We start from the raw sequence: 15,972 nt of genomic DNA on the forward strand, positions 1-15,972 counted from the left end.
TGGTCACAATTTAGTATGCGAGTATAATACATTTGAAGTTGCTAAGATGAATAAAGAAGATTTGCCTCACAAGGACATTGTACCTAGACAGAGAAGATCGATACCTAACCACCGTCGAGTCAGGTAGACAGCTTACTAAACGGGAAACGACGTCATCTGTCGCCCCACGTGAGTGCCATATCAGGCGAGCCTAACATGTGGTCTTGGCGCTGCCTTTCCCTCCTGCATCTTTCCACTCCAGCACGTTACCTCGAGTCATCACGCATTTCTGAAGCTGAGACATTGCCCGAGTCTATTTGCAATCATCTGTCACCTGCCCAAATTCCGTTGCGACTAGGTACAATACTTGATCGCCGAAGTCAGGAGGGTCGCTATGCCCGAAACCTGATCTCAGCTCTGCGGTTGGACCTCCAGCTGACTTGGTCGCTATGTATATCTAGGTCGTCGCGCGCTCTCAAGTATTTATTTCTATCTGCGCATAGTTAGTGGATTCTTGCCGTGAAAGTGTCCTGTCAGTTATCAAAAAGAAGAGAACGTTTCAACGACTCGACTATTACCCCTCCCTCCCCTACCCCACGTCGATCGACCAAAATGGCGCAGAACCTCGAAGCTGTCCCAAAGAGGCCTAAGGGTAAGTCAAGTCCGCCAAGATCGAAATCGGGATAGGAGTCCGCGTTGAGATCCGGTCTAACGATGCATGTTCTGCTTGCGCTATATTCCAGGTATCCTCAAGAACTCAAGTTCTCAGCACCAGCTCCGAGTCACTCTTGACGATGGCCCTACGAAACATCATACTCCATCCCCACCACCCGCCGACACCAAGGAACTCACCCTGCAAAACACCCTCCAGAATGCCGGCCGTCGACCCTCTGCATCGTCCCGCCGCACCTCGCTCGCTAGTACCGGCCACCATGACGATATCTCGCCCCGCCTCAAGTGGGACGAGGCAAATCTGTACCTAACGGAACAGGAGAAGACGGCAAAGATGAAGATCGACGAGCCCAAGACCCCGTATGCGCCTCGTTATGATCCTACGGAAGACGAGGAGGAGATGAGGCTTGCTGAGGCTCAGGAGAGCCTGATTGATGCGCAGGGTCTTGTCGTCGATGAGTTAGATGACAAGAAGGGGTCTTCCAAGAAGAAGGTTTCCGAGGACGATATTCCCGAGCTAGAGCTTGGAGAGCCCGAGGAGGAGATTACGCCTGGGACGCACTCAAATGATAGTGAACGGATTTTGCGTGGGCGTAGCTTGAGCAACGACTCTCATCGCAGTGGTAGCGATAGACATGTTGTTGTTGGGCCGGAGTCTGGCGAGCCAAATGGTGATGAGCGCTTGTCGCCTCAGGAGGCTCAGGAGAAGCATGAAAAGTTCGAGAAGCAGCGGAGGAAGCACTATGAGATGCACAATATTAAGGAGCTTCTAGCGTACGTCGACTTCCTTCTTAAATACGGGCCAGTGTGGGGCTTGAATTAAAGTGCTGACTATCGCAGACACCCAGAAGAACTGGATGAGATGGACGAAGATGAAGACGAAACGTCCAAGTCTGATGTTCCGCCTCCCATGCCCCAGATCCCGCAGCGTTTTGTCAACGGCAGCAAGTGAAGCGCCTCCATATGTACCGACTGATGACGATGATGAAGTTCCTTTCCTGATGTATATTCCCCAGCGCTTGAGCTCTTGATGGCGAGGAGATGAGTGACGAATGATGTTCGCTGATTCCAGCATACTGTGTTATATGTGTTATTTATGTCGACTTGATTTGCTTGTTATGTTACGTGATAGATCTCCCACCCTCGGACAGGACAATTTTACCAGCTATGGTTTCTATTTCAAATCCACTCCATATACACAAAGGACACGACTCTGCGAATCCACTGGGCCAGTGTTGTTTGAAGTGGACCTATATATAGCCCGTGGGCCCAGCTTATACTGACAGCTTGGCAGCCACGCTCAGGAGATTCGCAGCCGGAGAGATAATTCGCGAATAAGGGACCGTACGACCGAAATAATGATGACTAGTCACAAATAAGAAGTGCACTAAATTTGATAGCCCATTAGGTACCTGATTCAACGTACTAATTTCGCTGGTTCTCGGCCAGGAGGGGGAGCACGTCCTTCTTACCCTCCTTGTGTTTTGTTTGTCCTTTTTCATCTCCCAACTTCTGGGCTTCGACCTCCTTCCCTTTTTTTGTTCTTCCAGCTCTTCCACACTTCACTTCTCGCAGTCAATCCTTTAGCACTTGTATTTCTCCTCCTTCCATCTCTCTTATCAAGCTGCCAAAATGGCCGACCAGCAAAAGCCACAGGAGCAGCCCCAGGCAGCTGCTCCCCAAACACTGGAGCCCGAGGTGAAGCCCACGGCTACCGACTCTGCGCCAGCACTGGAGCCCGCTGCTGAGCCTGCTGCTGCTACAACAGCTCCTACTGCCCCCACGGCTCCTGCTGCCCCTGAACCCGCGTCCGCGCCAGCTGCCGAGTCAACTGCCCCCGCAGCTACAGCTACGGCTCCAGCTCCAGCTCCCGAGGCCAAGTCCGATGCCCAGCCCGAGCCCGAAGCTGCAGCAGCTGCAGCAGCCACAACAACAACCACAGTCGAAGCCGGCGAGAAGGACAAGAAAGATGAGCCCTCCAAGCCCGAGTATTTCACCAAGACCCCGGCTCTCGAGCAGTTGTTTGAGCGCCTCCCTACTATCCTCTCTAGCACCGGCCACCAGGAGATGTGGGGTGTTCCCCTCAAGCAAGATGCCGCTGATATCCCCACCATCAACGTGCTTATCAAGTTCCTGCGTGCTAATGGCGGTAATGCTAAAGGGGCTGAGGAACAGTTGACTAAGGCTTTGACGTGGCGGAAGGAGAATGACCCTATTGCTCTTGTGAGGAAGAGCTATGATGCTGATAAGTTTGCTGGGTTGGGTTACTTGACGCAGTACCAGCGGGAGGGCAAGGGCGATTTGATTGTTACTTGGAATATCTATGGTGCTGTGAAGAAGGTTGAGGCGACTTTTGGGGATATCACTGAGTATGATTCTCCTATCTTTTAGTTTGATAAAACGAGGCTAATCGGCGGTGCAGGTTTATCAAGTGGCGTGCGGCCCTTATGGAGCTTGCTGTTCAGGAATTGAAGCTCGACCAGACTACCCAGGTTATTGACTACAATGGCGAGGACCCCTATCAAATGATTCAGGTCCACGACTACCTGAACGTCAGCTTCTTCCGTGTTAACCCAATGGTCAAGGCCGCGACCAAGAAGACCATTGAGGTCTTCAGCACCGCATACCCGGAGCTGCTGCGTGAGAAGTTCTTCGTCAACGTTCCGACCGTCATGGGCTGGATGTTCGCCCTCGTGAAGCTGTTTGTCGACGAGAACACTGTTCGCAAGTTCCACCCCATCTCCAACGGCGCCAACCTCGCCAAGGAATTCTCTACCCTTCAGGACAAATTCCCCAAGACCTATGGAGGTAGCTCTGCGGATCTAGAGGGCTCTGCCAGGACCGTTGCTCTTGTGAAGGCTGAGCCTAAGGCCGAGCCTAAGGCGGAGGAACCCAAGGCAGAGGAGAAGGCGGAAGATAAGAAGGCGGATGCGTAATCGCTTATCTTGCTAGGAATTTTTCTGGCTTGAAGTGGTGGTGATTGGGAAGATTGCTTGACTTGTGTTTTCTTTTCTCTTATGATACCTCTTAGAATTGTTATTGCGGGTGAGCGAGGATTGTCCAAGATTGTTTGTTCTGTTTGGACCGAAGCTGCCAACCTGTATATTTATCTTAATAAGACGAGACAAGACTTCACTCTCTAAACTTTATGACTAGACACTCGATCAAGGTAGACAGGGTTGCTAGTTGTGCAATGAGCTCTTGAAGGCCTGTATAGATGCGGTGGCCGGGACATCATAAGCCCGAGCCTCACTCCGCCTTTATTCCAGTTCGGTATCTTGTCCCAAAGCTTCAAGGTTCCTGGAACCAAGTCTGCGCCTAACAACTTACTGTGCCTTCTTGTCGCGTCTGTTCAGAATGCCTTTTGCTCTTCGCGGTTGGACTCATCCCCTAATCTGATCAATTGACCTGCGCTTCGCCTAAACCAGCGATCCCTTCCTTCGACACTCATCCTCCTTACCTCTCTGGACCAGACATCCTTCCTCACTTCACCTATCCCTTCTAGCTCAACATAAAACACCACAAAAATGTCCGTCTGGAACCCCGACAACATCCGCGACGTCGCAGAATCAGTCGGGATCGTCTCCCTAAACAACGACGTAACCGAGAACCTCGCACGAGACGTCGAATACCGCATCGCGCAGGTGCTCGAAGAAGCGCTCAAATTCATGCGACACAGCCGGCGCACGTTACTCACGACGCAGGATATCGCGCTTGCGCTGCGCGTGCTGGATGTCGAGCCGCTTTATGGGTATGAGTCGACACGGCCGCTGAAGTTCGGCGAGGCCTCGCTGGGTCCTGGCCAGCCGCTTTTTTATGTGGAGGATGAGGAGGTCGATTTTGAGAAGTTGATTAATGCGCCGCTGCCGAGGGTGCCGAGGGAGGTTAATTTTACTGGTATGCATATATATCCTTCACTTTATGATTTTGGGCGGGTTGATGATAGCTAATGCGGAGTGTCTATCTAGCACACTGGCTTGCCGTCGAAGGCGTGCAACCATCTATACCTCAAAACCCGACGGCCGCAGATTCGCGAAACCTCGAATTAATGTCTAAGGGACCGAACGCGAACGCGACGCTGGCGGCTATGAGCGGGAGCGGGAATGTCGCTGTTAAGCCACTGGTCAAGCATGTTCTGTCGAAGGAGCTACAGCTATACTTTGAGAAAGTCTGCAATGCGTTTCTGGATGAGTCGAGCGAGCGTTTCCGCGCATCGGGGTATGCTAGCTTACGCGATGATCCCGGGCTTCATCAGCTCGTGCCTTATTTTGTCCAGTTCATATCGGAGAAGGTCACGCATGGGCTTAAGGATATTTTTGTCCTTACGCAGGTCATGCATATGGCTGAGGCGCTGGTGCAGAATAAGTCCCTCTATGTTGATCCATATGTATGCCTCGTTTGACAGTATCATGTCGAGCTTATGTGCTAACAGACTACAGATCGCCTCCCTCGTCCCTCCCGTTCTAACATGCCTAATTGCCCGCCAACTCGGCAACAACAGCGACCCTTCCGCCCAATTCGCCCTTCGTGACCTCTCCGCCTCCCTCCTCGGCCTCATCGCAACAAAATATTCCCACTCCTCACACACCCTCAAACCACGCCTCGCCCGCTCCTGTCTCAAGACCCTCCTCGACCCCTCAAAGCCCTTCGGCGCACACTACGGCGCAATCATCGGTCTCCACGCCGTCGGCGGCGCAGAGGCCATCCGCGTCCTTATCCTGCCTAATCTCGCCACATATGGAAATCTGCTCAAGGATGGGCTTGCGGAGGATAACCCCCGCCGGCCGGAGGCCGAGAGGGTTCTCATCGTGTTAATGGGGGTCTTGGGGTCGTTGAGAGAGAACAAGGAGGTTCTTACGAATGGAACTGGGAATGGGGTGGGTGTGTCTGAGGAGAGTAGGGCGAAGCTGGAGAGTAAAATTGGGGGGTTCTTAGCTGGGAAGGTGGTTGATTTGGGTGATCAGGCGCTTGTGAGGGCGATATTGGAGTAAGCTACCTGTCTAGTGAAACTCTATGAAAGAAGAAATTATGAGATTTATGGATAAGACACTGGTAGGCGGTTCCAACTTGATGATACCTTGCTTATTTTAGCTTATTCAATCTTAATGCTTTCATGAGTCTTTAGAACTCTCTTTTATAAAAGGGAGAAGACCCAAGATGACTATCTTCGTATCTATAAACGAACTATAAGCTGAAATGAGAGTCCAATAGCGTCTCTATACTCCAGTCTCAAGCCTTGGGTCTTCCTCTTAGTAGACTGCTGAGCTGGTACAGCTTGACCCAACAGATTTCAGTTCAGATGCCCCTATCTTGTGTGAGCTCAAGATATAGACAAGAACTGACTCTCTCTAGTCTCATGCCTTGATGTTGCCAGAACTCCGCTTCTCGATATTTATGCAAATTTGCAGTGTATACTATATCGGCTTTACTAAGTTTATGTATTCTGGATGCTAGACGGTAGATCAGCACCTCCTCTCTTCCGGAGTCCCCACTGCAATTCGACGTTGATCGCTCTAATGTGATACTACAAATGGGCAATTGACGTTTTATTGATTGCCCTGACGAGGTGTGTCCCCACTACCCCGGCTTTTCCTGGTGGGGAACAAACAATGGGATTCTTCAATCTTGGCGTTTGCGCCTCCGTTTTGGGTGCGAGTATATATATGGCCCAGCGACGGGAACTACAGCTCCCTGGAATCCACTTGGTATTCATCTATGCCGCCTGCGGTACCATTGAAATTGAGCAAGATGCTCTCTGACAGTCTTGCAGCATGCTTGTTAGCTTTGTCCGCCACGGCATCCACACTCCAATCTCATAAAGGAGGCGGAGGCAGCAGACCATATCCAGCAGTACGTCTTACATACCATGGAAGCCCTACCTTACTTGACGCAAGCAAATACTGAGGCGCCAGCATGCAGACCTACTTCACAGACCCAACCCTCCCCCGACACAAAATCTACAGTCCCTATCCCTCCCAGTCCTCGTCGTCTTCGCCGAAGGCGGCTGCGACAACAACGGGACAAAGTTGGAGCCATTCCTGACCAACATAGCCTCATATGGGTTCCTCGTTCTCGCTCTGGGCCCGCCCAACGGCACGGGGAGTATCTTCAACGATGCGATGGACGAAGCCGTTTCCTAGGTCCAAGACAATGCGGGGAAGCAAGGGCCGTATGAGAGCGTTGATACCTCGAGGATTGCAGCCGTGGGACAGAGCTGTGGTGGACTGCTGGCTTATACGCAGCGGTCTAATGATTCTGTGGGGTCCCTTGGGATCTTTTAACTCAGGGCTCTTGGGTTATACACCTGATGCGCAGGAAAGTCTGAGTGAAGAGATGATTATTGAAGAGCCGAATGTTATACGGGAGGTCCAGAAGCCGGTGTTATATTCCATTGGGGTTGAGGGGGGTGTTGCGTATCCTGCTGTGAGTTGTCCTTCGATTTGTTTTTTGAAGTTCAAGTCTAGAATGTGAGATGATCCATAGGATAGAGAATACTGACACTCTTGGCAGGCCACAGCAGACTACCAAAGCCTGGCCGGGGTTCCGAAATGGATAGGGAACTACACTGTCGGCCACTCGGGACGTATCGGGAGCCTGATGGCGGGGAGTTTGGGGTTGCTGCGGTGAAGTGGTTGCAGTGGGTTCTCAAAGCAGAAAAAGCGGCATCGGGGTTTTTCACACGTGGAGGAGCGGAGAGAGCTGGGTGGAAGGGTACTGCCAGCTGGGGCCTTGAGAGGTTGAATTTGTACATCATAAATCTAGATCGGGCTGGCTGAGCGAAGAGAAGAGGAGATCCGGATGGAGGAGCGGTGGAGATGGAGAGCTGAGCCATACGTCATTGTTCCTAGATGCGACCGCCTTCCGCTTATGGCATGGCCTCGTGTGAGCCTGGAGTCCAAGCGCCGCGGTAATATTCCTGACAGTTTCATTACAATACCTACCCAAACCTTCCAGACCGACTCTCACTGCTTTCTTCATCTTCATCTTAAGTGGTTGAGCTGGAGTTTGCCTCTGTTGACTATCGAGTCTATCCCTGTTCGCTTCGTCTTCTGTCTATTTCCAAATCATCAGCTCGCGTATCTATCATCAGCGTCTGACCAACCTGCGGACTCCCCTCCGACAAACAACGCCTAACTCGGTGTACGTATAAATACAGTCAGTTCGCCCCACAATAAAAATAGGACTTCAAAAACTCAACGCCAGCAACCTCCTCGCTTTAATTGTGCACCCCACGTCGGCCTACTTTCTTTTCCCCCTCAATTCTCTCGTCTCTGACTTGACTCGAGACTTTTGTGACTTGGTTCTCGCTCTTGCTGTTACTGCCTCGAGTCGCGAATCGCAGCAGATGTCAAAACAGTGACGTCTCGCTCCATCGTGCTCTTTTAAGCCCGTATTTTTCTGCCTTCATGAGCTCAAAGGACCTACTGCGATTCCTGTCCAAGCCTGCAAAGTAAGCCGCCCTTGTGTCCCACTCACTTTTGTTATTTCATTCATCTGTATGATCAAATGCTTTGTGCTCAATTACCTTCACCGAGGTGGCTTTTATCGCAGCCTTCTTCTGCCTTCTTTTTAAAACACGCGACTGACCTCCCTGCTACAGGCCCAGATAACATCTCTAACAGCAACGTCTTTCCCGCTTCTCAACTCAAACTTTTTACCTCTGAAGCAGATACCCTCGTCTGCTAGACCCGATACTTTCAACGGTATCGGCATCTTCAGCACGAGGCCCTTCGCATAGTCACCATTCCCTTTTCTCGAGGTTTCTTCCTCCTCTCGCTCTCTTTCCGCCCTCCCTAGCACCCCCTCGGGTCTTATACGATTTCCCTCCTCGGCTGAGTGCCACTCCTGCTCTCGATTCTTTCAGGGCCTTCTCTTCTCGGACGGACATCCCCCCCTGTTCGTCTGGGTCGCAGATAGTGCTTCTAGGCTTCCTTGTCTACGATAAAAAGCCGAATCGAGCGCTACATTTTCAACAACACAACAACCTCGCCACTTTTTGTAATTGATACCAGGACTTTCGCCGATAAGAGATGGTGAACCTTATCCCTCAGCACTACACGCAGTCGCCGTCCTCGTTCACTGCGACTCCGTCTTTGACAATCAATCATGAGGCAACCCAGGATCTAGACTCCACCAATGCCTTTGAAGGTATGTTTAGCTGAAACATTCCTGAATATGTTGATACTAACTTTTGCAGGCCCTGAGAAGCTTTTGGAGGTTTGGTTTGCCGCGTCCCCCAAGGACTTGGCTCCGACAAACCCACTCGGTCTGAAGGCCGTCTCAGAGGAGATCTGGAAGGAAATGCTGGATATTGTCAATTGCCAGGTGTTGTCCATCGTCGGCTCCGAAGATGTGGACGCCTATCTCCTGTCGGAGTCTAGCATGTTTGTCTGGCCGCACAAGCTGATCCTCAAGACATGCGGCACTACCACGCTTCTGTCTGGTCTGCCGCGCATTCTTGAGATTGCCGCGATGCACGGTGGCTTCCCCAAGTCCACTGCTCCTCCGTCGCGCGGAATCACCGTTGCAGCTGCGCCGTACCGTGTGTTCTACAGCCGCAAGAACTTCCTTTTCCCTGACCGTCAGCGCGGGCCTCACCGCAGCTGGAGAGACGAAGTTCGCTCCATGGACAAGCTTTTCCAGAACGGTAGCGCGTACATGATCGGCAAGATGAACGGCGAGCACTGGTACTTGTACCTTACTGAGCCCAACACTCTGCTTACACCTCCGGCCACGCCTACCGCGGACTCGGACGATGAAGGCACCGAAACCGAGTTCATCCAGCTTCCCGAGCGTCCTGACCTGAACACGAATGTGGATGAGACCTCGGATGAGACCCTTGAGGTGCTGATGACAGACCTGGAAGAGGAGAACGCCAAGCAATTCTACCTGGAGCATGCCACCAGCGTCGCTGAAAAGAGGTACAGCAACTTTGACAAGGATGACCACGTGGACGTCTTCAGCAACGGATCCGACCTTGAAGTCGATGACATTTCGTCCGCCCAGGGCAGTGGAATCTTGCCTGCAGAGCTTACCACCGAAGGCCATGCTCTTGGCACTGTGGTCTCCGAGTCTTGCGGCTTGTCAGAGGTGTACCCGAAAGACAAGTTCCCCGATGCTCGCATTGACGCATATCTGTTCACACCATGCGGATTCTCCGCCAACGGCGTGATCCCGGCTCCTAACGGCGGCAAAGGCACCCACTACTTTACGGTCCACGTGACGCCCGAGCCTCACTGCTCTTATGCGTCATTTGAAACCAATGTGCCACACGCGCAGAACGGACAGACTACTGCAGGAATCATCCAGCAAGTCGTGAACATCTTCAAGCCTGGCCGGTTCAGCGTGACCGTCTTCGAAGCGAAGCCCGGAATGGACGGTGGTGACTGGGACGCCAACAAGGAAGCGCGGTACATTGAACGGCAGGCAGCCCGTCGGATTCCCAAGGGTGAGAACGTGGAAGGATACAAGAGAGTTGATCGCATCGTGCATGACCTCGACGGATATGACTTGGTGTTCCGTTACTACGAACGCCTCGACTGGAAGGGGGGGGCCCCTCGGCTCGGCGAAGAGCGCGTCTAGGTTACTGTACTGTTGGTTGACCATGATTGCCGGTAAATTGCTGACGGTTTTTACTGTTAGTGTTAGTATTGTGTTTCTTGCGCATAGTCTTTCTTTGAGCTAGCGATGTTCTACTTGTTTCGCTCTAGTGTAGTTAGTTTTCGATGCAGAGCCAGTCTGCGATAATCTATTTCGGGTGACTTTACTCACTAGAATCAACTACTGGGGTCAAATTAAACTCCACGTAAATCGAATGTGATCAGAGATCAAGTTGCAAATCGTGCCTTGGCTGTACGCCGTATGGATTGGGATGCCTGACCCTGCTCTGCTCGGCCCGGAACATCTTGGTTCCACGTGAATGTGATCATCCAAGCTCAGTTTGCGATTCAGATATCAAACACGCGACCCTCATCTTCAATTATTTCTTTTCGTGCTCATTATACCCCTTGATATTCCGACAGACCCGATCCTACGTGAAAAATATCACGACTAGCGCTCACGTACCTTTCTCGCCGCTCTACGTCTCACCGTCCCTTCACCTCGAAACCTCACGGAACAAGTCAGTCGCCCAATTTCAAGACACCGCAGATGCGCATCTATCAAGACCTATGTGCCTATTGTACACAGACCTAAGCTAGCCGCCTACGCCGTACCCCGATTCAGCTACAGAACGTCGCTCACGGTACACATACAACATATCAAATCGATCGTCTACCAAACTCTATAGCTACCCAGGCCAGTTGCAGTGGTCATAGATCATACACAGCAGCCCAAACAAGCCGCAATGTCCTCACCACCTCCAAATCCACCCAACCCGAACCCCCTCAAACGCACCTCTATCTCCTCCGCCTCAGCCAGTCAGAACCCAAACAAGCGACCGCGCATGCACCCCCTCCGTCAGACCTCCTTTCCCGTGGACCCAGATTTACGTGGATTCAGCGCAACGGCAGCCAGCGATGCGGGCAGTGTGAACGGAAGTTTCACGGGGAGTGTTGGGGGCGCCAGCGCCGACGGAGTTTTTCGACGGAAACGCGGGAGGAAGAGCAAGGCTGAGAAGGAAAGAGAGCAGCAGCGCGAGAGGGAGCGGGAACGGGAGAGAGATAGCGAGGATGCAGTTAGTGTTGCGAGGGGGGCGGGGGCTGCGCCGAGTACGGCCGGTGGTGGACGGGGCGGGGATAATGCTGGAGGAGAGGAAGGGGACGAGGAGGATGATTTCGATGATGAGGGAGATTTGCTGGGGAGGGAGGAGGGTGGTGAGCGTGAAGACAAGGAGGGGGAGAGGAAGAATCTTGCGTGAGTGAACTCTTTTTTCCCCTTCAAAATTCCAATATATTCAATTATTGGGAGATCACTTTAAGGTATGGCTGAATGCCAGAGGATGAGATGCTAATGTGGATGTCGGTGATAGATTACTGGTGGACGCATTTAATCCGCTGCAATCCGAGCGATATGACTTGTTCAAACGAGCCAAGCTGAGGAAGGAGACCCTACGACGAATCGTGAACCACGCTCTTTCGCAATCTGTCCCGGCAAGTGTCGTGACTACGATCAATGGTTTTACCAAGGTGTTCGCGGGAGAGATGATAGAAAAGGCACGAACAGTGCAGAAGGAATGGGCGGAGGCGCACGACCAAGCGGCATTGGCAAGGCTCACTCAAGAAACACCCACAGCAGAAGAGACGAATCAGGAAGCTACAAATAATGAACATCAAGCGGCAGTGAAACAGGACTCGGCAGAGGCGCCCTCAGCTGGAGCGTTTCGGATTTCGGCACTTGGCGGAAGAGGCACGGTGAAGCTCCCGCCCAACCCACATCGCGGACAGCTGCTCCCTTCGCATTTACGCGAAGCGGTCCGTCGGTATAAACGAGACGGCGAGGGGGGGGGCGTTGGGTTCTCGGGACTCAGTCTGGGGAACTTGGGGACTCGAGGGTCAGTAACGTGGAGTGCGGGCAGTGTAGGAGGACGGCCGTTATTCCGGTGAATTGAATTTGATAGATGGTTTTACTGTGTCTCGAGTTTCACTGTCTCAAACTCTATAAAGATAAACAGAGATAGATTAGTCGTGTTTCAAACTTGATTGGCCTTATCAAGCGTGCAAGTCTGTTGGACTCGTGATGTCGCCAGAGTGGGATTGCCCAACGCGATGGCGGCGCCAAGACCAGCCGACCCAGGGCCGCCAAGGCGCTAGACGCACTAGCCACAGCTACTAAGCGCCTTAATCAGCCACTAAGGGACAAGCGATGAACTTGTGCAGCGGAACCGCCTATCGGTGGCCCCTCGGACAGTCCCTGATTCGAGCTCTATGGCGCCATCTGCCCGCTCGATTGGGACAGTCCCTTGGACCGCGCCCTCAATTTCCAGATTCGGCCCCAGTCTGGACCCAGCAGCCCCAGTCACCTCCCCCAACGCCGTCCCTGAGCCGTCGCCCTATGGCTCTGCAACAGCCCCAGAGAGCCTGTCCAGTCCCTGACTGGTTCCCTGGCTCGCTTGTCGCCCCCTGAATGGCTTTGATTTTCGCGCTCCTGTCCCTGTCCAGTGAGCCAGGCCAGGCGAACTTGGAGGCTGTCTCGTCTGCTGCGGCCACTGTGGGTTCAAAGCTGAGACTGCCGTCCCCAATGTTCCATCTATTCCATCATTATGCAGCCCATGAAAGGGGATTGTGGATTTGTGTCCTCGTTCTGCGGCATGGCCCGCCACCGCAGGCTTTGTGAATTGCAGCTTTGATCACTGAGGCATTGAGAAACGGTTCTGCCTACCGTATTTCTATTCCGGTCCCTGGCTGTGAACTTTGACGCGCTCTTGACCTACATCACTCTCCTTGCTTTCCTTGCCAACGAGCTTCCCCCTCGATGTTCGGAGTAATCTGTTTGAACCCCATCTCAGACTCAGCCTTGACAGTTGCAGTGGACAGTGGATATCAGTCTCTTGGCACTGCTGGCAGACGACTCCATATCGACTGTTGATCCATTCTTTTTCAATTTCGGCCCTTCTCTTCCTTTTCCCTCAGTTTCCGTATCTTGCCCCGTATTCAGCCTTCTAGGGCCTAGCGACTCTTCTATTTTTCCTTTTGGCCCTTTTTTTTGTCCCCTTCTCCTCCCTTGCTTGTCAGCTCTCTTGTTCTTGAAATCTTGTCTCACCTCTCCAGTCCTCCTCCAGTCCTTGACCTTGAAACCTTTCCATGCCACGCTGAACTCTTCCTTCTCATTCCTTTACACTCCTTTGGTTATCTGGTTGTGCTTTGTATGAGCATTCTTTCGGTTTGTTAGCTTAGGTGCACCATGTCTCAAGCTGCCTATCTTTACACTCGGATCCGCGAGGCCCTGCCGTGGAGCGGTGGTGATCCAAACGTCAAGGGTGATCCCCGAAAAAGTGTCAAATGGATCGATGTACGGCTCTCGCGCGCTCTACCCCTCGTCCTACCGAGCTAACTTGGAGTTACAGGGCCTCCGAGGTATCGCGTCTTTCCTTGTCGTCCTCACCCATCTTGCCCGAGCCTGGGACTACGATCTCTTCGCCCCTCGGGATTCTGAAGATGCTTCTCCCAGACTGCTGCAACTGCCCGTGTTCCGCATTCCGTGGCAAGGCCGTATCGGTGTTACAATCTTCGCCTTTTTGACCGGTTACGTCTGCGCTTTGAAGCCCATCAAGCTGAACCGAAATGGAAATACTCTGGGTGCCTTTACCGCCGTCGGAAAGAGTGCCTTCCGCCGCCCTCCCCGTCTCATCATGCCCGCTACGATTGCGATGATTATATCCTGGATTATGGCTCAGTGCCGGGCGTTTGTCGTCGCCAACCGCTCTGACTGCTGGTGGTGTCGGTATGCTGCTCCGGATCTCGAGGACTCGTTCGGAAAGGAAGTCATCCGACTGGGTAAGAACTTCTTGACTACCTGGACGACCGGATACATGGCCTACGATGACCACCAGTGGGCCCTACTTCCACTGCTGATGACATCTATGCTGGTCTACATCTTGACCTGCGCGACTATGTTCATGAAGTTCCGCTGGCGGTGCGCCGTCTACCTCGTCATGGCTCTCTACTTCCACCAGGACAACGCAAAGAACACTGGTATGTAGCCTCCAATATCTTTTCGCGACAAGTAAAACTAACAATAACAGAAACCTTCCAACTGCAGGGTATCTACGGCATGTTCCTCAGCGATCTGTCCTACGAGGTCTCCTTCCAGGAATTCCTCGAGAAGTGGAAGTGGCCCCGACGAGTCGTCGCCTTCATTCTTTTCGCTTCCGGCCTTTTCATCGCCGGCTACCCCGGTGAACATCCCGAATGGAGCACCTGGTCTGAAGCCATGCACAAGCTCTCTGTCTACATCTTCCCCCCAGATGTCAACGTCGGCAAGCGATACTCCGCTATCGGTGTCGACCTTATCATTTTCGCCATTTACATCTCCCCTAGCGTCAAGGAATTCCTCTCTAACCGCCTTCTCCTCTGGCTCGGTGGGCAGTCTTTCGCTGTTTACCTTGTTCACGGAACCCTCCTCCGTACAGTTCTCTGCTGGATGCTCTACGGCATCACTGGCCAGCCCTTCGACCCTGAGAAGAAGCAAGAGGGCAGCGACGAGCCGGTCTGGATTCCGATCCGTCCTCCATGGGTCGTCGCCATCAGTATCCCTCTTTGGATCTGCCTGGTGTACTTCTGCGCAACGATGTGGACGAAATACGTCGATCCATTCTGCGCTCGGATGACCCAGAAGATGGAAAACCACATGTTCGTCCAGGACGAGAAGCCCGCTCAGGCCGAGTCATTACCCTTGACCTCGATGCCGATGCAGACGATGCCGCTGAACCAGACCGCGTAAACGCGCTCCACTGACCAAAACTGGCAATCGATCACCTCATCACCTACCCATCTGGTCTCGGAACCAGCCGTCTGACCCATCGAACTCTGAAAACTATACGTACGACGCATCTCCACGATCTTCCTGTTCTTGCTACAATAAATTTCCTTTTTTTTAATTCTTTTTCCTGCTCACCTTGGCGCAAATTATTTAGATTTGACCTGGCTATACACTATTTCCAGTTCTCGCATCTCTCTCACTGTTGAAGAATTTTTTCTCGGATCTCATATTAGCAACTCCTTGCATTCCCTTTATCTAAGAGATATGGCGGGTCCATGCGTGACTGAAACAACTTTTTTATCAGATTTCTTAATTCAGGGGGTTGGAGTTGATTTGACTTGCTTTGCTTTCCAGTTTCTTTGCTTGTTGATTCCTAGCTTGTGGTGCCACTGACGTGACATTATCTACGGTGTTCGATTCCAAATTCTTCTTCCACTTTACATATACTTTCACCCTACCTACCTTTATTATTCTATTAATGTACAAAAGGGACAATGAACATAGCTATGATTACACTTCAGATGGGCTTTTTAACTTTCTTCACGGAATTGACTTCCGGTGTTGATGACGCTTAGACCACGTATTCAGCATGCAGTAAGTTTGTGGGCAACAGGTCCGATTCCTATCAATAATATTGGCAGACTGTATATACTGACTTAGACTTTGAGGCAGGCATACCACATGGCCCGGGGAACCTTAATAGACCGAGCACCAACCAGGGCATTACATGCAGAGTATACAAAATCTACACAAAATACATCAGTGCACTGCAAAAGATCAAATCTATATCTCAGACTAGGCAACCACAAACTCGAGCTGTCCCGTCATCAAAGTCCATCTAAGTCCTGGCAAACGGACCCCGCCGTCGACTGTTTGCTCCATTGCCCTACTGGGGTGTCTCGC

The 15,972-nt window shown here is 52.1% G+C and overlaps 7 protein-coding genes across 7 annotated transcripts; all 7 read left to right on the forward strand.

The window, feature by feature from the left end:
• Window positions 1-501: 501 nt before the first annotated feature.
• BDV17DRAFT_117211 (PP1-complex regulatory subunit GLC8) lies at window positions 502-2,043 on the forward strand. Its single transcript, XM_073753956.1, has 3 exons — window positions 502-631; window positions 723-1,425; window positions 1,492-2,043. The coding sequence occupies exons 1-3, from the start codon at window positions 592-594 to the stop codon at window positions 1,601-1,603; spliced, it is 855 nt and encodes a 284-aa protein (XP_073614592.1). The 5' UTR covers window positions 502-591; the 3' UTR covers window positions 1,604-2,043.
• Window position 2,044: 1 nt separating this feature from the next.
• Window positions 2,045-3,593, forward strand: sfh5 (CRAL/TRIO domain protein). The gene is made up of 2 exons (XM_073753955.1): window positions 2,045-3,020; window positions 3,074-3,593. The coding sequence occupies exons 1-2, from the start codon at window positions 2,284-2,286 to the stop codon at window positions 3,585-3,587; spliced, it is 1,251 nt and encodes a 416-aa protein (XP_073614593.1). The 5' UTR covers window positions 2,045-2,283; the 3' UTR covers window positions 3,588-3,593.
• Window positions 3,594-3,956: 363 nt separating this feature from the next.
• On the forward strand, window positions 3,957-5,675 carry BDV17DRAFT_265771 (TATA-binding protein-associated factor TAF6). The gene is made up of 3 exons (XM_073758190.1): window positions 3,957-4,548; window positions 4,620-5,038; window positions 5,091-5,675. Exons 1-3 carry the CDS (start codon window positions 4,179-4,181, stop codon window positions 5,640-5,642), a joined length of 1,341 nt encoding a protein of 446 aa, XP_073614594.1. The 5' UTR covers window positions 3,957-4,178; the 3' UTR covers window positions 5,643-5,675.
• Window positions 5,676-6,260: 585 nt separating this feature from the next.
• Window positions 6,261-7,371, forward strand: BDV17DRAFT_265772 (uncharacterized protein). The gene is made up of 2 exons (XM_073758191.1): window positions 6,261-7,074; window positions 7,162-7,371. The coding sequence occupies exons 1-2, from the start codon at window positions 6,709-6,711 to the stop codon at window positions 7,276-7,278; spliced, it is 483 nt and encodes a 160-aa protein (XP_073614595.1). The 5' UTR covers window positions 6,261-6,708; the 3' UTR covers window positions 7,279-7,371.
• A 1,310-nt stretch (window positions 7,372-8,681) lies between these two features.
• BDV17DRAFT_292250 (adenosylmethionine decarboxylase SPE2) lies at window positions 8,682-10,233 on the forward strand (the record flags this gene model as incomplete). Its single annotated transcript, XM_073762331.1, has 2 exons — window positions 8,682-8,799; window positions 8,849-10,233. The coding sequence occupies 2 exons, from the start codon at window positions 8,682-8,684 to the stop codon at window positions 10,231-10,233; spliced, it is 1,503 nt and encodes a 500-aa protein (XP_073614596.1).
• Window positions 10,234-10,602: 369 nt separating this feature from the next.
• BDV17DRAFT_265775 (transcription initiation factor TFIID subunit 11 family protein) lies at window positions 10,603-12,383 on the forward strand. The gene is made up of 2 exons (XM_073758192.1): window positions 10,603-11,505; window positions 11,621-12,383. The coding sequence occupies exons 1-2, from the start codon at window positions 10,997-10,999 to the stop codon at window positions 12,192-12,194; spliced, it is 1,083 nt and encodes a 360-aa protein (XP_073614597.1). The 5' UTR covers window positions 10,603-10,996; the 3' UTR covers window positions 12,195-12,383.
• Window positions 12,384-13,208: 825 nt separating this feature from the next.
• BDV17DRAFT_117271 (acyltransferase family protein) lies at window positions 13,209-15,332 on the forward strand. Its single transcript, XM_073753957.1, has 3 exons — window positions 13,209-13,599; window positions 13,655-14,282; window positions 14,333-15,332. The coding sequence occupies exons 1-3, from the start codon at window positions 13,492-13,494 to the stop codon at window positions 15,028-15,030; spliced, it is 1,434 nt and encodes a 477-aa protein (XP_073614598.1). The 5' UTR covers window positions 13,209-13,491; the 3' UTR covers window positions 15,031-15,332.
• Window positions 15,333-15,972: the final 640 nt, after the last annotated feature.

Source organism: Aspergillus undulatus (genome assembly GCF_047715775.1).
Source record: "Aspergillus undulatus strain CBS 261.88 unplaced genomic scaffold BDV17scaffold_31, whole genome shotgun sequence".
In the NCBI taxonomy this organism is placed as follows: Eukaryota; Fungi; Ascomycota; class Eurotiomycetes; order Eurotiales; family Aspergillaceae; genus Aspergillus; species Aspergillus undulatus.